This window comes from Gobius niger, assembly GCF_951799975.1.
Source record: "Gobius niger genome assembly, chromosome: 10".
Lineage (NCBI taxonomy): Eukaryota > Metazoa > Chordata > Actinopteri > Gobiiformes > Gobiidae > Gobius > Gobius niger.
In genome coordinates this window covers 17,223,500-17,246,423 of record NC_136861.1, presented here as the reverse complement: position 1 = coordinate 17,246,423, position 22,924 = coordinate 17,223,500, and the positions used below count along the sequence as shown (strand labels likewise).

At 42.9% G+C, this 22,924-nt stretch overlaps 2 protein-coding genes across 11 annotated transcripts in view; both read left to right on the top strand.

The window, feature by feature from the left end:
• gpatch8 (G patch domain containing 8) overlaps positions 1–22,756 on the top strand; it is a 28,265-nt gene extending 5,509 nt beyond the window's left edge. Inside the window, exons 3-12 of one of the 10 annotated variants that reach the window (XM_079564339.1) lie at positions 485–521; positions 1,966–1,988; positions 2,594–2,612; positions 6,419–6,491; positions 12,741–12,782; positions 14,620–14,687; positions 15,776–15,862; positions 15,954–16,097; positions 16,189–16,319; positions 17,812–22,756. In XM_079564339.1, coding sequence (XP_079420465.1) covers positions 14,661–14,687; positions 15,776–15,862; positions 15,954–16,097; positions 16,189–16,319; positions 17,812–21,826 — 4,404 coding nt within the window. In that variant the 5' untranslated portion in view covers positions 485–521; positions 1,966–1,988; positions 2,594–2,612; ... (1 more) ...; positions 12,741–12,782; positions 14,620–14,660 and the 3' untranslated portion in view covers positions 21,827–22,756. The remainder of the gene's footprint in view (positions 1–484; positions 522–1,965; positions 1,989–2,593; positions 2,613–6,418; positions 6,492–12,740; positions 12,783–14,619; positions 14,688–15,775; positions 15,863–15,953; positions 16,098–16,188; positions 16,320–17,811) is intronic. The other 9 variants (XM_079564338.1, XM_079564334.1, XM_079564340.1 and 6 more) reach the window with 9 other exon arrangements.
• The window catches only part of ttyh3a (tweety family member 3a), a 268,746-nt gene that overhangs the window by 137,386 nt on the left and 108,436 nt on the right, over positions 1–22,924 (top strand). The gene's annotated exons all lie outside the window — the stretch shown is intronic.

Genomic DNA, 22,924 nt, shown 5'->3' with positions numbered 1-22,924 from the left:
ACCTCTCTCCCCACAATGTCCTCTGCTTATTACATTCTCTTTGTGACTATTATTAAGCGTGTTTCTAGATTGTATTGTTTTTATCTATGGTTTAAAATAAGACCTTCAATTGACGTCTTCCATTAGCCATCGTTAGTCCTCCAAGCACTACAAAACGACTTTAAATAGAGAGGATACAGCACTGCCATAAAAAGCATACAGTTTCTCATACTACCTCGTGTCACCATTTGTCTATCCAGCAAACTGGCTAATAGCAAAACTATGATTGTGGCTCTTGGTTTTTCCTACAAATAACGCAGTGCTTTTTCCCCTCTATACCCCCCAACAAAGAGTTTTGCACATTAGACAGTGTGAAAGACAACATTTGTGTTTGAGAGCGCCTGTGTGTGTCTGTATAGACTAGCATTGATGTATAGTGTTTGTGTCTATAGGACAGTTATCTTATTGTACACAACTTGGGGTGTTCGACATTTCTCTCCTGCAGCGAATTGGCCCCCTATTAGCTAAGCAGCAGTGACCCGGTTTGTATTTGCACGCTCTGCTTTCTTACTCCTCTCTTAGGGTCCTTGTAACGCTTCTCACTCTCGCTCTCTCTCACTCTTTCACTTCTCTATCCTCGATCTTTGCTCTTCCTCTACTACAGTTATTCGGTGTACAGTACCCTCTGTCATTCTGTGCTGGCATGGTGCTTGTGCAACTGGGACTGCATTTTTCGCTGAAGAGGCACATGGATAATAGCGCAGGCAGTGTTTCCCCCTCCCTCTTTCTGTCATTGAAGCTCTCTCCTTTCCCATAAGCTGACTCCTAAGCAGCGTGGTGAGCAGGCCCAGGCTCCTCTTACCACAAGACACAGCCGTAATGCATTCGGACATCTTTCAGGAAATGACTAGCAAATTTTATAATGGCATTTCAATCAACGCGACTAATCTACGCCTTACGGGAAATTACATCAATATCACATTATCCATTTTTAATATTGACATCCCGTGTAATTTCTGAATTTGACTTGTTTATTATAAAACTCCAAATCCAACACCTCCCCCATTCAACTCCCATTCAAATACACACAGTCCGCCGATGTTGCGTAGAGCTCATTCGAATCCCTGTTATGTCGCGTGGGTGCAGAAGAGAGATACAGAGAGGAGGTGGCTTGCTCACCTGGCTTGAGTGGCTCGTTGGCTCCTGCGCTATTATTTGTGGGGGGGCACTGACAGCTGAGATTTGGCGTTACGCAATCAATGTCTCTGAGACGGTTTAGTCAATACCTCTAGAATTTAATCTTCAAGTATCAAGATGGTTTATATCGACGCACCGCCAAATTGTAAGTATCCGTACTGTACAGTTTTAGGATGAGTTCGTTAATGGCTTGATCCAGCTGCTCAGAGCCCCGCCCCCTGCCGTTTATTGTGTGTGATTTCTAGGCAGCTAGAGGTCTGTGGTACTTTACTGGGATCTTACTCTTTCTGTCTTTCCCCTTTTTGGTCTTTTGCTCTGACTCTTAACATTGTTTTGCATTGCATGTTTTTTTTAACTTTTGGTAGTATACTATACGGTAACTCCTCCTCCTCCTCCTCCAACACCTAATCATTTCTACGGTTTTACCTCCCCCCCCACCCTGAGACCCCACCTATCTCCTCCGCCCTACCCAAACCCTCAAGCCCCCCCTCCCCTCCTTTTCTCCCGCCCCTCGCCCAACCTCATCTTAGAGCGATATGCAGTGGGCATCCTCAGAGCTACACCAAGTGAAGATTTAGCTCTATTCATATGCAGCTTCACATTTGTTAAGGCTAATTCAAAATAAAATCACATAGTCGCCGTGTCCCACTTTCTGGAATAGGTGTGGCTGGCTGGCTAGGATGATCTCAGTTTTACGCCGATCCAAAGCATTCGTCTCCAAGCTAGTCAAATTCTTTCCTTTGAACAGAAAATGCTCTGTATTAATTTGATATTTTGTTATACTTGCAGAATTTGTTCATAATGTTTGCAAGGTAAGTGAAGAGAAACAATTTTGTGCTAAAAGCATTTTGCAACTCTCTATATAGACGCTTAAAAATCCCTCTAGAGACATGTCGCAAGCTGTGTTTTCCTTTGATGTCTAGAGCTGTGGACTTATCTGCTAAACATCACACACGTGATAAGCTCCTGGAATATCTCAAGAAAAAAAAGTTATTCAAAATACAGTACCTTTATTCAGGGACAATTATTTATAGTTGCTGGTTACTGCGCAGTAAGAAACTCTCTGGCAGCATAGATTCCACACTCTGAGGTCCTCACATGGGGTCCCCTGCATATCACTGCCCTCTCCCATATCTTTGGCCATGCACTGTGCCAATGATGGCGCAGTGCACCCTTTACAGCCAACCCCGCTCTTGTAGACCTCTGGATAACGTTTTCTATTTTTCTTTCTCTTGTATTAACAGTCAGTTGGTGGATATATTGACATGCTAATTTTCTGTTTGTATACACTATTTGTGTTTGTTAAAAGGCAGAGAGAGATTTGCATTTGTAAGACTTAGAGAAGCTAGTAGAACTGCAGTTCAAAGCGTTTGGCTGGTTTCTTACGTTGTGTCACGTGTGACTGTTTTTTTGACAGCCCAGTATTTTAAAGCCAGGTTCGTATGGAAATGCCTTCACTCCACTTGCACTGCTGTTGGACTCGCCGTCGTTGCTTTCATCCGTCTGTCTGTCTCTTCTTTTGGTGCACTCATCTGTGGTTCAACACGCAGTCGGCTCCTCATCTCCGCCCAGCAACTCCAAAATGAGCGTATAGCGTCTGGTGCTTCATCATTATCTGGAAATAAATCTGTTGTTTAAAATGTTTATATGACATTACCAGCATCTATTTTATGTAACATTACATCCTCTATGGACAAACAGGAAAAGAAAAGGTTTCATCCCGTGTCTGAAGATACTCCATAAGAGCCACAAGATGCTAGAAATGGGATATGTCAAAGTAGAACACCTGCTTTTGTAGTTAAAAATAACACTATGTGAATGACACGACAGGTAAGGCTTCTATCTAGTATGGAAATATGCAGACCACATTGCTGGCTCTAGCATTAACTATACAGGGGACATAAATGTGCTCGATGTTGGTGGGAGGGAGGTGTTCACTGCAGCATATTCTGCAGTATTTCTTTGTACTCTCCCTGCAATAAAATTTAATTGAAAGAAATGCCTGGGAGAGAAGGCTGATGCACAAGACTAGCATAAAGTTTGTTGTGCTGTCGGTTGTTTGGCCCGGTTGCAGATCTGAAAAGGCGGTATTCTTCTGACACTGAGCTCAGATTCCTCTCTTATCAGCTCCACTGCGGAAATATCTGACAGTCCCACTGAGTAAGCACAGCTACAACTCTCACACTCACATCTATCAAAGGGAGGCTGCCTGTACTAAACAGGAAGTGTAGGCTCTTTTGGGACTCGTAGCCTAAACTGAGTTCATGTTTCAGAGAAGTGCTGGCCTATGGCTGCCACCACCGTATTACACATTTACTACATTTTGAGAGCAAATTTAAGTAATGTATTGTACAGTGTTAGTTATTGTGTGTTTCATATGCCCAAACATTTATTAAAAGTGTTTGTAAAATTCCTTACTAGACGCATTTTTGAGCTTTTCTCCTTGCTTCACTTACGACCTGCCACATATAGATAACAACTGTCACGATGAAGCACCACTGCGCAGTAAATCCGGAGTCTAGCGTGTTCATGTGACGTGGTTTTGGGCGGAGAGGCGGTGTGAACTGCGTGGCTGACGGCTCCCTTCACATGCACTAACCCATTGACGCTCACTCCATGGTCCTAGACTCACCCGCTCCATGGCTCGGGCCGCTCTGCGCACCCCCAGAGCCTCGCCCCAGAGCCATCGTCACCCACACCCCCCTCCTCTCTCTGTGCCTGGTCCACTCTCAATCTAACACAGTTGCCGTTTTGTTTTATCAACCTGCCCCATTTGCCCCTCTGTTCGTGTCCACAGTGCACTACTAACACCGATGGTCCTTTTTGTTAAAGCTCATTTAACAAAAAGCTGCATGCTGTTGTTTTATTTTTTTTTAACCAACCCCTTTCACTTTTCTGTTTGTGAGAGTTGATATCGATCTCTTTGTGATTATAAATATCCTTTTTGTTTGGTTTGTATGTCTGTTTGGTAGAATGCAGCACTCTGGTGAATGTTAGCCAAGCTCGGATTAGTTATAATCACAACTGAAAAATCCCAAAAAACAAACACTGCTTATTAAGAAATCTCATTGTGTCCTGTTTATTTGTGCTTGAGGATGTACTATAGTGTGTAGTGGTGGGACGGTCTTGCATTTCACTCAATGTTTTTGTTTTCTTGCTGACCCATACTCGTGAATAAACAGATTCAGACACACCCTATAGTTTAATTGGGCTTCTACGTGCATGTTTTTGTTCATACATATTTGCTTTGTTATTATAATTGCATGTTTCTCCAAGTAAAAATGTACTACTAAATTTGAAATCTATTTAGACACGAGGCCGTGTGCATTTAGTGCCTGTTTCTCAAAATGCTTGGAAGATCTTGAGCTAGAAGTGGGTGAGATGAGTCGACTATGTAAAATCCTATCCAATAGTGATCTCCCAATTGAGAGTTGATTGTGATTCAATGTTTTTCTGTTTAATGCAGCTCTAAACAGACACGTCATCTACTTTCCTCCACCCACTGCTCCTAGATTAAACCAGTTGCTGCATGAAATCTCAGGAGTTTGGTCTGAAAGGCAATATGTGCACAAATTTTGATTGGAAAAAGTTAATTTCGTTATTCCTCCCACCCTTTTCATGAGCAAAGCTGTGTAGTTTCAAAGTCATTAATGTTATTGTGTTTGAGTTTAACAAAGCAAGCACTGTGACCAAAAACATGCACAATGAGGTTTTATTTTATTTTAAACTTATCTAGTTCGGGGGCTACACGCACACAATGTCTCCTTTCACAAACCTCCTCCTCCACATGTGCATACTGTACTCTGTCCACCCGGAGCCTTGTACTGGTAACCCAAGGCCCACTAGCTCCACACTTCTCTCTTTCTTCCTCTGGCATGGAGCTATCATTGTCGCAAAAAAGATTTGTGCGCATGTAAATAGATTTGTCTGTCGTAATAAGTGTGTTTGCGCCAAGTTTTGTGCTGTCATAATGGGATCTGTGTGTACAATGTGTGTAAATTCAGAACAAATAGAAACCACCTACTAGGCTGCTTCATGCCTGATCTGTGGGAGTTTAGCCTGGGCGCAAACTCTTTTTCACAACTGAGATCCAATTCGAGCCGTTCGCCTTTAAAGAGTCGTTCAAAAGACACGCATCACTAACATGAATCCCTCAGGGCTCTATTTTAGTCCCGCTACTATCCACAACTTTTTACAAATGTATTGGTAAAAGTTTTCAAAACTGGCCGCAAACTTATTATACACGCACAGAGGCTTATACAGTGCAGTCAGTGCAGGATTTTACACATTGTCAGGATTAGATTATGCCGACAGAGGAAAGACTTGCTCGAGAATTATTATTTTTTACTTGCAATATGATCAACAAGCGCGTTCAAAGCTTATTGGCTATATCTGAAAATGTTGTACCCTTGCTTACCTCATAGTACACACAAATATCAGTAAGCACACAAATCCTATTTAATGGAGACACAAAGCTTAACGCAGACACTTCTTATGACAGACAAATCTATGTACATGCACACATCTTTTTTTGCGAGAATAATAGCTCCGCACTCTGGCTGTAGATTATTTTGTTGTGACAGCTGCTCAGTGTTTCATGGTGCCTCCCCCTCCCTTTTCGTCATGGTTACGGTATCACAGCAAAGCTTGGAGTTTTCTCTGGTCTTCGTTTTCGTTCAATGCAAGATTTCCATACCTGTGTTCCGTGTCACTTGATTTCTTTTGTGGAACTAAAAAAAAAAAAAAAAAAAAGCTTGCCCCGTTCGAGGTTCATATATGTATAATGTGTGTGATACATATATTAGCCCTCTCCTCCTTTCCCTGTTCCTCCTCCCTTTGAGTTAGTCATTGTGAGTTGGTGTGTGCAAAATATCGTCAAATTTAGCCCAAATCATTTTTACAAGGTTCACTAGGGATGCAATTATAGCTTACGCATTTTTGTTTCAAATCTTTGGACAAAAAGCTTTTAGACACCTCTTGTTTCACTGCCCTTTCCCCGCTCCTTGTGCTGGAAGACACTGATGTTACATGCTGTAGGTGTTGCGTATGATTTAAAAAAAAATAAAAAAAAATGGTGGTGGTGGTGGTTGTTGTAAGAATAGCGTGATTTGAGTGCATTTTTTTTTTCTTTTCTTTTCTTTTTTTTCTTTTTTTTATATTTGTGACCCGTAGAACAACTGCGGGAAAAGCTCTTCTTATTATTGGAATATTTTTGGTTTTTCTCCTCTGTTTTCTCTGCTAGGATAACATCGGACACCGGCTGCTTCAGAAGCATGGATGGAAGCTGGGACAAGGCTTGGGCAAAACGCTGCAGGGTAAGGAACACACTCTTCGCACAGACATTACAGACACAAAAAAAAAAAAAAAGCTGCCTCTTCTCAACTCCGACTTTCTTGACAAATTATCTCTTCCACTTATTTTTTACCAGGACATTTGATTCTACGTTGATGCATTTATTTACGCTGGTCTTGTTTGCTCTACCTTTTTTTTTTTTTTTTATAAAGCGGTTTTCTCAAGCCCGGTTATGAATAATGTTTTGACAATGCCAGAAAAACTGTTGGCGTGTTGGCTTTACTTGATTGCGTATGATTTTTAAATCCTTGCACGCCAGAGAAAAGTGTTGCCATACTGTTTATAGTTTGCAAAAGCGTAGGCATGTTGACATGTTTGACCGCTTCCAGATGGTGTTGTTAGCTCTAATTAAATATGCAGTTCCCTTTTTTTTTAATTTTATATGAAAACAAGGAATGGAAATGTTGAACAGAGATCTCATGAGTTGGCGTTCTTGATTGTGTTGTCACTTTTGCTTTATCTCGAAAGGCCCTGAAGCATTGCGGTCGGTTGCAAAGCCTTACCCCTCCGCTCTTAGCATTCAGCGGCTCAATAAACTGTGGAAGTGGGTGAGTGCTGTACATCAGTTTGAGGCAGCTGTAATTGGATAGCCTTGTCCGTATTGACTGGCTGTGTGCAGGGGAGTAGGTCTGTGTGGGCTGCTTTGGCTAACGTCAGCAGCTCGTTAGCACTAGCCCGCTGCGCTCATAGGCTCGCTGTGTCTGAGTCAGTGCTGCAGAGTCCTGGCATGTTTCCACCGGGCGCCCCCCTCCCTCTCCCCCCCACTCCCTGTTACTGCCCTCTCCTCGTAGCCTCTGCTTGTCTGACTTTCTTCATCTTTCCGTCATAAACAGCCTCGCACGCCCTTGTCAATATTAATGAATCATATTGTGACCAGCAAAGTCAATACATACAAAGGAGGCTTTCCCAGGAGGCTTTTTTAGAAATATGAATGTCGTGTCTCTCTTCTCTCTCTTTGGCTCTATTCTGTTGTATGTCAGGGAGCTTTTCGATAAATTGTGGGGGTTACACAATATATCGATAAACTATCATTATCGTAATATTTGATGATGCAGTATTCGCATCACAAGAACACATAACCGCATGGTGACTTAAATAGTTAGTTTGTTTTGACACAATTGCTTATGTTTTTTTCTTGATCTCTCTATTACATTTTATTGGACTTTCTGTGTATAAGTGGTTTAACCTCTTAACCCCCACCTGAACCGAGCACATTCTCGCTCATTACCCAAATCTAAAAGCTTCAGAAAAGCGATGAAAATGTGGCAAAAAAAACGTGACAAGAAAGCAATGGAAAAAAATGTCAAAAAAGTGACAACAACGCGAAGAAAAAGATCAGTTTAGATGAGTTTTGTAGGTCTTGCTTTCAAATGAGGCCTATACCAGCCTATAGGCCGTAACCTTTTTAGATTTGGGTAAAGCTGAACTGGGGAAAATGCACTTGGTTAAGGCAGGGGGTTAAAAAAAGACATATTGCAATTTCTTTTCGTATCGTGCAGCCTTTACTTTTGTGTTTTCTTGTGCCATTTCATCAGAAATAATCCTCATTTCTAAATGCATCCCATGTCGTCATGAGCTTCATGAGTAACATAGATCATTGGGCAAGGCTAGACCTCCACCTAACGACTCACCCCAACCACCTCTTAATGATTGCATAAATGATTTAGCATGTGCTTGGGATTACAGAGAGCGCTGTGTTCGGACCTGCTGACTAAACCAAGTTCTGCTTAACATTATTACTCTGCCATTACATCCCTGTCTCTGCCATCCGTGTCTTGGGGAATTTAATTTACAATCACATGATGCATGACGACAAGCCTGAGCTTTGGAGTAAAGTACTTGATGGTTTGTCTTTATTAGACGTCTGCTAATCTTTAATTTAAAAGCATGGGAATGTACTTTTTCAAACTAGCAAAGTGTATTAAGTCTGTGCCGAGGTTATAATGTTGTTCCAGTTACACACAGCATTACCTTTTAGTTTTGGAAAGATTTAGGAGTCATGTTGAGGGATGAGGATTTATGTCATAGCTGGCGGGGTCTCCACTGCTTCTGGTCATATATGGTCTTGGTTAATGTTGTTGTGGAGTTGCTATGACCTGCTCAGTCTTGAGTCTGGCCCCTTGACAGGACAGTGCCTCATTCTGGGAGAGCTAACAATTGTACATTAGGGCTGCAGGATTATTTGCAATTAAAACAGAAATCGCAAAGACTGCAGTTATTTAGGTCAATTTATATATAATGTGCTCTGAAAACAACAAATTAATCTGCTCCATTGGGATTTATCATGTGTAAAAGCTGCTAACTCTGCAGTATAGACCTTCACAAACCTCTTCTAAAATAGATGTGCCTCTTGTATTAGTTGAGCAGTTCATATTTCAGCCTTCTCTCCAGTAGCAGTGCTTCTGAACTTGTTTAAAGCAGTACTAAGTAACTTGTTTAACTTTATAAATCCTTTTCGTAGGCCCTCTCGCGGTAATACAAGTGTTAATGGAATGATTGGGGGGTCTTTCATCTCCCCCTGGTGTCTCTTGCCAGAAAACCACATTTACAACTTCCCTGCCTCCGGGTTGGAGCCACCAATACACACTAATAGAATCAGGAAGAAGAAGCGAACAGGCTAACGGGCAAAGCTAACTGGGGGCTAGCACCACTTAAACAGTATTTACAGCCAAGTTTGAGTGAAAAATGTTTCTCTCTCCCTTTGTCTTTTCTGTCAGCGTAGTATTTACCCTCACGGGCAATTAATGAGTATAAAATGTAACATGCTATGACACCTGCAGTGGCGCTTATGGCCTCTAGGGGCTTGAGTTACTTAGTTTTGCTTTAAAATGTGGCCAAAAAGCTGAGGCGTGATCGCAAATAGGTATTTTCCAAACAGTTATAATACAACCTGCTAATGTTGTATATATGCACATGCTCTGAAATTTGATATTATTGTATTTGATAAGGTGTTCATGCTATGCTGTTCAAATGTTAATGTGAAAAAACACAATTGGACATCTCAATCATGCAGCCCTATTGCACATCATACTTTTTTTTGATCACTTGGATTTTGCTGTAGAAGTGGCTGTGAACCTCTTCCAAAATCCCGCGCACATATGAGAAGGATATTGGAAGTCTCTGGGTTCGTGTCTTGTTTGTGTTTTTGCCACCGGCGCTACTGGTGTTTGGTTATATAAGCTGCCTGGCTGCTGTTTTGGCAGAAGAGACCGCTCACTGCAAGTTGAGTTGTTGAAGAATTTGTTCAGCATTGGGCATCCATCGAGCGACAGCAATACCGGCATTAATGAACATACCATGACGTAGCTTTCTGAGATCATCTTTTTTTTCCCCCCTCTCCTTCCCTGTCCTCTCTCTGCCAACTACAAGAGTTTTTGCAAAAACATTGTCTCCCCTTTTTTTAAGTTTTCACTGTATTGACTTTGTTCTTATTCTTCTTTTGTCCTTTTTGCCCCTTTTTTTAGGTAAGGTTTGTTGGGACCCCTCTGTATGTCCGTATGTGTACGTGTGGGTGTGCTTTCCTTCTCCCCTCTCTGCAGTTGACTTTACTGTAACACCCTTTTACAGTGTACCGTAGGCTAATTGCCCCTTATCAGCTTCCTATACTCTCTGCTTCATAATCGCCTAACCTTTATTCCAAGTACCGTGAGTGTTTCCGTTCAAACTGAGACAAAAAAGAAATCTATTTTGAAATCAAGGTAGATCTAGGAACCCATCACACCCTATAGTTGTTGATCGCCACAACGCATCCTAGACCTCTCCTCCCTGACTTTTCCGAGGCTGCTGTATTTGGGTATCTTTTGATTGGCTGTATGCGGCTCCGAATGGCTTGAGTAGACAGTTTCTCGCCCCCCTTTTTTGCCTGTTTTGCCTGTTTCTACCTCCAAAACATGTGTATGTGTGTGTGTGCGTGTATGTGTTTTACTGACCGGGGGCCAAAGAGTCAACTTACAGGGACAGCCTCACCACCTTCGCGACCCCAAAACGTCTCAGCCCCCCACCGCCCCCACGACCACACATGCACACCCCCATCCTTCCCCCCCCCCCCCCCCCCCCTCTCCCACACCCCCAGCTGTTTCTTGACCCTCCTGCACAGCATGTTTGTCCCAGGGGTGCACTCCTGCCTGCCTCAGACTTGCCACTTCACCTGGGGGCTTTCAGCAGCGTTGGAGGAGGAACAAGTGCGTATTTAGTTTGTCGTCGTCGCGGTGGGAAAAATAGCACTGCGTATTATCCACGGAGCAGAGGACGGGTTAGAATACGTGGGCTGCTCAAGATATCGTCAAATTACCGTCATTGCAACGCAGATACATTTCATTGACATTACTTTCGAGGGCTGTAACCATGGCAACGCACTGTGAATAGCTCCACTTAACTGCTAGCTCGATATTAGACACTTGACAACTCCTGAAAAAGTACAATATGGAATGAATTACAAGTGTTTTGACCTCCAAGAACGTCACATAAAATCTTTATGTAGAAACCATAGAAATATCACAGTAGATACAGACGCCGTCTCTGGAATCGCCCATATATGGTCATTTTTGAAAACCGTTATGGGGGGAAACAATTTGGAGAAAAATCTAAACTTTGTCTAATTATTCAAAAACTACTTTAACAAATGCTGAATTATGAATATGGTTTTCTACTATATAAAGATACAAAGACATGGAGAGGAGCAAAGTGGTTCAACAGCCCATAAATAGTTAGTTTATTGACGTAAAAAAAAGTTAAAATATGCAAAACATTAAAACAACAATAGACGGGCAAAGTCCTTATAATAACTGTAGATGCGATCAGTCCAGATTAACAAAACAGTTTTGGGATTTGTCTGCAGTACAAAGCAACATTGTACAGAACATACAAATACATAAATAACAGAGAATGCTAACATGGTGCTTCATGTTAGCATTGTGCTAATGCTAACGCTAGCTAGCGTAACTGAACAATCTGTTGTGAATAAACATCCATATGGACCTGATTTGGACTTGACTATATTTGTATGTGATATATAAGTTTATATTTCGGCAGAAAATGACTAAAAAGAGTGAAAAATTGTGTTTTTCCCCCTCTGCGAGGCGACGCCCCCTTCTATGACGAGATGCCGTCTGTATCTATCCGTGTTATGTTGTTGATCTATTTAACCTCTTAAACCCCAAGCTCATTTTCTCCAGTTTGGCTTTACCCAAATCTAAAAACTTGAAAAAAGTGTCAAAATAGCAACAAAAATTAGACGAAAATAAGGATGAAAGTAACATGAAAAAGTGACATAAATGTGTAAAGAAATACAAAAAAAAGCAACAGAAAAGTGACAAGAATGTTTGATGAAACGCACATAGTAATGCCACGAAAAGGTGACGACAACGCGATGAAACTAAATTAATCTATTTAGATGGGTTTTGTAGGTCTTAGCTTTCAAATGAAGTGTTAAACCTTTTAGATTTGGATTAAGCTGAATTGTAGAAAATGCATTTGGTTAAGGCGGGGGCTAAGAGGTTTACTTTTTTTTTTTACTCGCACTTAATTTAATTCAAGACGGTTATTTACATTTTTTCCTCATATTTGGCAGCCTTTGTAGAAACTTTAATTTGGAGTCCGCTCTAAACCCTGCTCAAAGCCCACTGGTTTTCTTCTCAGGTACATTTGTGTGTCATGCCATCACCGCTGCTGGGTTAAGCACATCCACAACCTGACTTAATGGCTGCAGGCAAGCAAGAAATGTAAATACTCTCAAGGAGATTTGCTAACTGGGCTGACAACTGTTTGTGAGGCTAAACAACTCAACGGGGGGAAAATGGCGGATGTTGCTAAAGGCAAACAGTCTGAAGAAAATGCGTGTTAATTGCCACAATTTGAGCACATCTAATATTTTAGTACTAAACATGAATCATAACTTGATATAAATTTAGCTGAAAGATATTGGTCTAAAATGAGCTAGTTTCGGCTGTTGTTTATTTGCTAGACAAACATCGTGCAGCTTGACCAAACCAAAGCCGGTCCAGGGGCCGGGGGGTCTTGGGTGAGTGAGTGGTGAGAGAGGATCCCTGTAAGCGCCGCGCCCTTCGTGAAGGGATGAGAGGGGTCGGGGGGTGACTCCCTGACGCCCCTGTAGTTCTGCCCCAGAAACCCCACAGCCACACTCCCAACCCCACCCTCCCTTCTCTATGTGCCTCAATCTTCCTGCTTAACCAATTGGTGTTTCTTTTTTACAGCTATTTGATCCTGCCCATGTTGTGCTGATGGTAAACTTAGTGGTAAATGTTATTTTATCCCCCAATTGAATTATTTTCTTTTTTTGTTTTGTTTTGTTTTGATTTCTCCCATAATTTATTTTCCTCTCATCAGAGCACCAATGCTACATAGGCTTCCAATTCTCTCTGTATTAGTCTTCATTCTGCTGCTTGTATATCATGCATACGTATTACTACTAGAACATTGTCATTTTGTTTGTTTTCAGTTTTTTAACCTTGTGATTCACACCCTGTGATGATCTAGATGCACATTGTTTTTGTCTCCTTTCTTTTCCACTGGAATGGGTTATGTGGAAGTATTGTCACTGTGTTTGAGGACTGGTGATAGTTTGGGATGACTTTAATTGTTCATTAATCTTTACTCACACAGACCACTGCAGTGGCTACAGACCACTCTGTTGTGGTTTCAGTCTCTGATGCACATGTTTATCAGTAGGTAGTCTTGTGATACTGAAAGTACACCATCTGCCCTCTCCTCTCATTTCCTTTGTGGAATATGCCTCTAATATTGATGCCGCCGTAGTTCCCTCCCATCAAACACTGCAGTGGGCCTGAGAGTCCAGGCCAGCCATTGTCCGCCAGTACACCACTATGATTTCAGACATGTCATTGGGCTGTGATGGAGTCAAAGACAAAGATACAGACTATCTCCTCATCAAGAAAATGAAACTGAAACATTTACATGCTTTAAACAAATGTTGAAATTTCATATTTATTATCTGCCTCTTTAAATGTTTCAAATCCATTTGCCCAATGGTATACATTAAAAACGAATTCATGGGAGAAACTAATTTAAATGTGTTGAGGAAAAAACTGAAACCAAACTGAATTGATAATCAGTCCGTTTGATTATTGTATTTGGCTGGCAACAGGAGCAGCAGATTAGTCCAAATTTTCTATGCATTTTGTTATGAGATTCCCCTCTCTGTCTGTCTGTGTGTCCGTCCGTCCCCCCTCCCCCTCCCCTCTCCCCCGTGTGTCCAGGTGAGTATGCCCCTGCACTGTCACCATGGCGATACCTGGCCTGTGACGTCACTCTGCTGTAGTTCAGTGCTTGTGTCCTTTTTTAATTTTTACTCTGTCTTTCTCTCTGCTTTGTTTGGCTGATTATGAGTGGATTAAGCAATGTGTCAATCTCCAAAGTAGTTTGATTTTATATTTTATATCTTTAATGTTTCATTCTCGTTTTTGGTTGTCTTTGGTTTGTTTATTTATCTACAGTTAATTTCCTTCAGAGCTTGCCCTTTTCACAGCTTACGTAACATAGTTTAAGTAGAGTTCATTTCGAGTGAAGAGGACTTGGACAAGGGAGCAGATTTGGGACTTGCAGCGGTCAGCCCTGCCAAGCTTGGTCTTTGTTTCTCTCATGGGTAATGTCGCAGAGGCAGCGCAGGCTTGTTGCAACTCCGCTCTCTCCCAGCACACATCTCCACACTGTGGCTGTCCTTGATAAACTTGGCATTCTGGTCTAACAAGACTGCAGCAGTGAACAGTCGCAGGAGGGGCTGAGGACAGTACTGTCAGCTCTGTATCAGCTAAAGAACACATATTTTCTTCCATACCAAAAACGCACTGACGAGACAATGAATAGAAAGAAAAAACGCAATCTATGCATTATTAATGAAGCCAATTTGAATAGATAAGCATTCTGCCTTGGTGGCCACAGTAAGCTGTGAGAATGGCTTGTATTTGGTTCACTGTAGCTTTCTGGTCTCTTTGCACTTCAAGGCAAAATTCTCTAACCCAGCACCCTATGCTCTATAAGCAGGCTGTCTCCGAGCTGGTCACTGTCCCAGTTTAAAAACTTCACTAAGACCTTGCTCTGTGTTTCTTTCCTTAGGACGCACCGACCCTGTTCCGATCATCATCAAACATGACGTTATGGGGATGGGACGGATGGAGATGGAGGTGATTGGCCTTTTATCTTTACTCGCATACAGTTTTGAAAATGAATTCTGTTGCCGAGGGGTTTGGTCACATTATATTTGCTTGGCTCTTTGCACACACCAGGATTTTGTGCTATACATTATTGTTCCTGCAGAGGAATGTGTTCTCTGTAAACCATCTTGAGCTAGGCTTAAGTTCAGACAGAGTCGCCTAAATTAACCTGGTTGATGGGAGAAACCTGAACACCCTGAGGAAACCCATCCAGGCACAAGGAAATGTGTAAATTCCACACAGAAAGTTCCACATGGTCCAATTCCACAAGGAATAAAGACTTTAGACCTTTTTGCTGTGAGGCAAGAGCGCAAACCACGCATAAACTGTGCAGATTTGACAGGTTACTGAATGCTCTTCACTCTCACCTGATCTAACAAAACTTGTGGGCCAAAATCTTCAAAAAGAGATGTTTATCCGGTAGATATACATATTTGCCAACTTAGGAATTGGATACAGTGTAATTCGGCACAAGGGATGTATTCCTACATATAGTCCACTTCACTATGTTTAGATTTCCACTGTTGTGGGATGTTTGTGGAGAGTATGAAAACTATATATTTTTTTATGGTAAAAGCAATGAGAAAAACAATGTTTCCATTTGTCTTTTGGTAAAATTGTGCTATTATGCAATTTTTCCATTAGAGTAAATGGGGAGTTCTGGTCATCACTATGGTAACTCCATGAAACATATGACAAGGGTTTCATTGACTTTTTTGATTGGAACGACCAAATGGAATTTTCTGCCAAATTTCGTACATTTCCGCCAAACTATGTTTTTAACTCCCCATATAAATGTTGTTATCGTTATTAGCACACTTTTTTACATATCAGAGTAAATGGAAACATTGTTTTTCTGCTTATTTAATAAAGTTTTCAGAAATGTATAGTTTTGATACTTCGGCGAAATTACACAGTGAACCTGACTAATATATAGTTCACTTGTGACTGATTCATAGTCTCAAACAAGCACTATTACACATTCAGTCATAGACATGTGGGTAGAAATTACTTTGTTTTGGTGCAGTTTTGTAACTAGGGTTGTATTGTCTTTGTAGCTCGACTACGCAGAAGATGCCACCGAGAAGAGAAGGGCTCTGGAAATTGAGAAGGAGGATACGGAAGAACTACGACAGAAATACAAGGTTTGTTTTGTGTCTGACCTTTTAAACTAGTAAATACTTCACTTTTATGCAAATCCTGCTGTTGACACCTCTGTGTGTCTAACAACTTTAGGACCAGGTGGAAAAGGAGAAGGCCATCGCAAAGGCTTTGGAAGACCTGAGAGCCAACTTCTACTGTGAGCTGTGTGACAAGCAGTACACCAAGCACCAGGAGTTTGACAACCACATCAACTCCTATGACCACGCTCACAAACAGGTAATCCACATACGTCAGACATAATAATAATACTCTGCCAGAATATATGATCATGCTAAATACTGAATTGTTTTGTTTTGTGAAAATGCAGAGACTGAAGGAGTTGAAACAGAGAGAGTTTGCACGAAATGTGTCGTCTCGCACTCGGAAAGGTGGAAAGAAGCAAGTGAAGATGCTGCGGAGATTGCGCGTTTTGGCTGAGCAAAGGAAACAGCAGGACAGGTAAGCTTGTACACAGCGCCCTCTAATGGTTGGATTGTAGAGATGCCTTATCTTTTACTCTAGTGATTCCAAACCTTTTTTGATATGACTTTAAAGCTTTGAGTAGCCTCTTTCAGTAGTTTATTAAAATAGAAATATCAGTTTGATCGTAAAGTGATGATATCTATGATCAAAGTCATCCTACAAAAACCTTTTAGAAGTTATAGAATTCTCTACAAAGAAGGGTAATATTGAGAAAGTTATCGGTTTCAGATGCTTTTTGATCCTGAATTCATTTAAAGTCAGGCCCCACAATGCACCGCCACATTATTGTGATAACAATGTTAGGTGACACAATATCCATATTGCGAAATTACTGAGGAGATTTATTCATTGCCAACACAGCCCACAACAAAAATAGATGGTAACTTATAAATGTACAAAAGTTCAGGAGTCATGATTTATAGTCGGGTTCACAGTGTAATTTCGACGGATTTCTGTGGAGAGTATCAAAACTATAATTTTTTTGAAATCTTAATGAAATTAGCAATCAGAAAAACAATGTTTCCATTTGCTCTGATATGTTAAAAAAAAAAAAAAAAGTGAATAGCGAGAATAGGCAGAAAATTCCATTTGGTCCTTCCAGTCATAAACATCAATGACACCCTCGTCATATGTTTCATGGCGTTACCATAGCGATGACTAGAACTCCCCATTTACTCTAATGAGAAAATGGTATATTTGCACAATTTTACCAAATGGCAAGGGCAAATGAAAACATGTTTTTTCTCATTGCTTATACCACAAGGTTTCCAAAAATATATGGTTTTCATTAGGGCTGGGACAAATATAGGATCGGACTTGGATCGCAATACTTTGTGCTGCAATACCAAGTATCGATACTTTCTCAAGTATCGCAATACTTTCAATACTTGTGTTTGGAGGCATTTTTATCACACACTCCTTTGTTTTCCAGTAACAATTACATAGCGCTTTGTTACTTTTTGTGTCAATGCACTTTTCAATCTCAACACTTAAGTAAATGTTAAATGGCATTTGGTTTATAACTTTAGACACATGACCTTTTACACATTTTAAGGTAAACATATTACTTATCATAATTACTTACTATATCGTCATACGTATCGGATCGTGACAAAAGTGAATCGTCCCAGCCCTAGTTTTCATTCTCTCCACGAAATCCCACAACACTGGAAATCTAAACATAGTGAACTGGATTAGTTATTGTTTCTTAGTTTGAAGCAGTTTGATGAAAACATAACTCATTGCTTACAGTTTAAATTCAATGGACGCTCTGTGTTGGAAGCGTTAAGTTAAATATCACGATAAATGTTATTGCAATATTCAAGACCATTCCTTCCCTACTTTAAAGTACACCCTGCTAAATGCCACTGTAATCCCAGATAGTGGTGGTAAACACTACTTTACTAAAATGTTCATTATCATGAAAAACTAAACTAAACTCTTCTGATTTTATTCTTGTTTGTTACAGTACTCCGGGAAGTGGACCAAAGTTTAAAACCACCACCGTCGCTGTGGATGGAGAGAGTGTGGAGGATAGTGACATGGCGCTGGAAAACATGCCAGAGATCACGTTGGAAGCCTCGGTCACAGACAAAAGCGAGCAAGCCTCCCCGAAGCAAGGCTCAACCGTCAGCTTCTCCCTGGGCAAAAGCAGCTCGTCCTCCCCGACCTCGAGCAGCGGATCCAAAGTCAGCGTCTCGTTTTCGTTTGCAAAGAAAGCTCCGGTGAAGCTCGAAACTGCCGCCGCCGTTTTCAACGATCATGGAGAGGAGATTGTCGAAGAAGGCGAGAGCCAAAATGGAGAAAAGGCAACGGCGCAAGAGGAGCCACCGGGAGGAGGCACCGATAGTCCCAAACAAGGATCAGAAGGCAGTGAGGCAGCAGAGGTAGCTACAGCGGCACCGGCAGAAGAGGTGCAGCAGCCCGACGATGGGGCTTCTCTCGCCTCGACACTCAATAAACTGAAGATGATGATGAAAAAGGAGGAAGGATATTGTGGGCAGGATCCTCAATACTATCACTATATCCCACCTGCCCACTGCCGGGTCAAACCGCACTTTCAGTTCCTGTTGTTCATGAAGGCAACCGACCAGAGTCAAAGCAAGGAAGACAAGGAGGAGGAGGAAGACAAAGACAAAGACAAAGATAAAGATGATAAAGATAAAGATAAAGATAAAGATAAAGATGATAAAGATAAAGATAAAGAAGAGAACGGAGAGAACAAACCTGAGGTTAGCCCTGAACAGACAGAAGCCACTGTAACAGAGTCTAAAACTAATGCAGCTGAAGCAAAAACCAACAATGCAACTGAAGCTAAAAACAACACTGATGAGGTAAAGCCGAGCGAAGTTAAACCTAAGCCCACGAAGAAGGAATCAAAGAAAGCTGTAAAAGAGTCAACAACATCTGAAAAAAAGAAGGAAAGTAACCCGCCGACAGCGCCTGAAGCAGAGCCTCCGCCACCAGCTGTGAAAAATAAGGACACCCCATCAAGTGTAGTCAACACAGCATCCACCGAGCCTCTGCCTCAAACCCCTGCGCCGAAAACAGAGTGCCCTCCAGAGGCAGCAAATTCAGACCAGGGTCCTAAAATACCCACAGGTCCCTTCTTCCCTGTTTTAAGTAAAGACGAGAGCACAACCTTGCAGTGGCCCTCCGAGCTTCTTGAATTTACCAAAGCCCAACCTTCTCTGTCTTACAGCTGTAATCCCCTCTACTTTGATTTCAAGTTGTCCCGTAACAAAGGAGCACGAAACGCAAAAGTATCAAAATCTCCTAAACCTGAAACCTCTGATGATAAGGTACAAGAGCCTACTGCTTCAACAGCTAAAGCAGAGTCTTCTAATAAACCTGGTTTAAGCGTCAGCAAAGAAAAGGCAGGTCAAAAGGAGGAGCCCATTCAAACGGAAGGTGATGAACTGAAGGCAGCAGGTGGCATTGCCAAGAAAAAGAAAAAAAAGAAAAAGCACAAGAAGTCATCCAAACATTCAAAACATAAAGAAAAGGAAAAAGGAACGGCAGCAGATGCCGAAGTAGAGGGTGAACCAACACAAGAAAAACCCAAAAAGAAGAAAAAGCACAAACGAAAGAAAAGCAAAAATAAAGGTCCAGACCAAGAGGCTGTTGCAGCAGATGAAAAAGATAAAAGTAAGGTCAAGTCTGACGATAAAGCATCATCAGTCCAGCCAACTACAGCAAGTGGAGCAACAGTAAGTACTGCGGTAGAACCGGGAAAGAGGAAACGCGCTATAAAAGAAGTGCCTGCTAAATCTGGAGCAGAGGAAGGATCTGCAAAAGGCAGTGATCCAACTGCTAAATCCAAATCCAACACATCGGAGGAGCACAGTAGCTCTAAGCGGCAAAAGACAGATTCGAGTGTAGCACAAAGTGCCTCCTGCTCCACTTCTACCCAAAAAAGTCCAGTCTCTGGTCGTCACCCCAGCAGTGACAGTGAAGAGGACCAGCGCTCGCGCCATCACAAATCCAGTCCCAGAGACCGGCGGCACCACAGCGACGACTCGGGCCGCTCGCACAGCCGCTCATCCAGACGCGGAGAGAGAAGGGGCAGCAGTCGCAGGCGGCATCGTGGACAGACCTCTCGTAGTCGCTCCTACTCCAGTAGCTCAGAGCGCTCCTCTCGGGCCAGCAGCCGCTACAGCCGCCGCAGCCGCAGCTATTCAGAGAGCTACAGCGACTACAGCACAGAGGGGCATCGGCGTCGCCATTCAAAACGCTCGTCAGACTCCGAGTATGAGAGACGGGGCAGCAGAGGAAGGAGACGGTCCAGAAGGCGTCAGTACTCCTCCTCATCTTCTGACTCGCGCTCTCGCTCACGCAGCTACAGTCGCCGCAAAAGGCACAGGCGGCACCACCGCAGCAGCTCCCGTAGCTCCAGCAGCTGGAGCCGCAGCACTAGTGGCAGGTCCTGGAGGCGCAGCTACAGCCGCAGCCGCAGCTCTGCCAGCCGCTCCTCGTCCTCTAATAAAGGCTCCCCACATCGGCGAGGGGCCAGGAGCAGAGCGGACAGTGACACACGCCGTAGAGACTTTAATCGCTCTCGCATCTACCGCTCCCAGTCGCCACGGGCAACCTCCTCACGAGGCCTTAACCGCAACGCACATTCATCCAGTTCACAGGCGCAGAGACCAGGCGCCTCCCGAGATGCAGGAGAACAGAAAAACACACTTACTGCTCGACAGCTTCTGGAAAAGATACAGTCCAAGAAAAACTCAGATGATTCTTCCACAGGAACAAAATCTGGGGGTAAGATAAAAGACCCACCACAGGGCTACTTTGGTCCGAAGCTTCCTCCCACTCTGGGAAATAAAGCCATGCTACCGCTCTTTGGTAAACTCCAGGCAGGAAAGAAGCCAGTAATTCCTCTCACCAGACCTGACGAGGGGGACAAATCAGGGAAGGGCTCTGAGGCTGACACTGAAATCATCCTGGTGGAGCCCATCCGGGAGTTCCCTCCTCCCCCTCCGCCCCCTGCTCCACCTGTGCAGAAGGTAGAGGAGGTGCCACAGAGCACTGTTGGGGCAGAGGAGGCACTGCAGCCTGCCACAGAGCAGCAGATGCTTCAAGATCCTCGGCCACTGTTCGAACAGGAAGCACCCATGATTATGGGCCCATATCAAGGAGAGCCTGAGCAGGATCCTTCTCAAAACCCCATGATGGAGCCACTCATGCCAGACATGCAGCAACAGCCTCCAATGCATGCGTATGCTGGTTACCCCCCTCCTCTGGAGGACGAAGGCCTGGAGGCTGAGGAGGATGGACTGGCTCCATTGGAGAGCCAGCCCATTACTTTTACTCCGGAGGAGATGGAGAAATACAGCAAGCTGCAACAGGCCGCACAGCAGCACATTCAGCAGCAGCTTTTGGCGAAGCAGGTGAAGACGTTTCCCTCTGCAGCAGCGGCTGCAGCAGCTGCAGCGGCTGCGGCTAATCTTGCCCCTGCCCCACCGCCCCCGGCTCTGCAACAGATCCACATCCAACAGCCCACAGTGTCTATGGCCTCTGGGAACTCCTTAACCACTGTCCAGCATGCCATCCTGCAACACCACGCTGCCACGGCTGCAGCCATGGGCATCCATCCTGCACACTCACACCACCCACATCCTGCCCATGCGCAGCTTGCACAAGTACACCATATTCCCCAGCATCACCTGACCCCCATCTCCCTATCCCACATGGGCCATTCTCTAGGTCACTCTTTAGGACACTCTCTGGGACACGCCGGGCTCATTCCTGCTCACCACACAGCCTTCCTCTCTGGACAGCCCATACACATCATCCCTGCATCTGCACTTCACCACACGCCCCTGGCTCTGCACCATGTCCCACATGCTGCTCTTTACCCCACTCTTTTCACCCCGCGGCACTCACAAGCCGCTGCAGCAGCAGCACTCCAGTTGCACCCACTGCTTCACCCAATCTTCTCAGGGCAGGACCTCCAACACCCACCCAACCACGGCTCCTGAAGAAGGATGCACATTTTTACCAAACCAGCCCATTCAGACTTTACATGAAGCATTATGGTTTTGACATAATACTGGCCACGGCAGTTTTTCTGACTACGTGACAGCGCCTCAGAGGGTTTCAAACTGACACTAATCTTTATAAAGGTTTCTGTTCTGTATATTCTTTTGGTCATACACAAAATGCTTTGATACCTCTGAGCTGGTGTTTATCAAGAACATTTTTAAATGAGAAACCTACTGGAGCTTCTGTTTTACATATAAAAAGTTACATAATCTTCTATGTTTGCAGCCAAAGAAAATTTACAAACAATGGCTGAGGTGGTAGTTCAGTAAATCATGTCAGGCAGAGTTTAACCGCATCAACTCAAGTAAAAGCATGTATTTCAGGATGACCTGCAAGCTCTTCTTTCTACTTGCGTGTATAATGTGAAGTCCCATCACTGATGGCCTCTTAAATTCAGTTAAACACGGTACATCACATTGTTATGAAGAGAATGGGTGTATCAGATGTTATGTCTTCATTACTCTGAGCGAAAGCTGACGTTTCTTGTGTAAGAGTTTATATGAACGAATTGCACTGATATCTGTACATGAAAATGATGCTTTTTGCATCATGTATCAATACGATTGTAGAATACTGCAATAATTGTTTTCCCGTTTTTAAATTATTTTCCTAAATGCTCTTTAAGGAAGAGCTTTGTTTTGCTTTTGTGTAATTTTGTAAATAAAATGCTGTAGATTAACCTGTTGTAACCATTGTAGAGGTTAAAACTGCTACTGAAACTGAACAACCAGCTGAATGGACAACCGTCTATCCAGGTAATTTCGCAAGTATCCGTGTTAAGGACGCAAATATTAACAATGTTAGTAGCAACTTTTTTTTTTTTTTTTTAAAGTTGTTTTGACAAATAAAATATTGAGTTCATATGACTGTCTATTTTTTAGTCTGAAATGACGGATACAACTTTAAAGCCTCTAGATGGCGCATTTTTTCCGCATCTGAATTAATTCAAGAATTAACTTCACGGTAATTAGGCAAATATAAAACTTGTACACAAGGATTTATTTTGAATGTGGTCACTCACACAGTGAGACTAT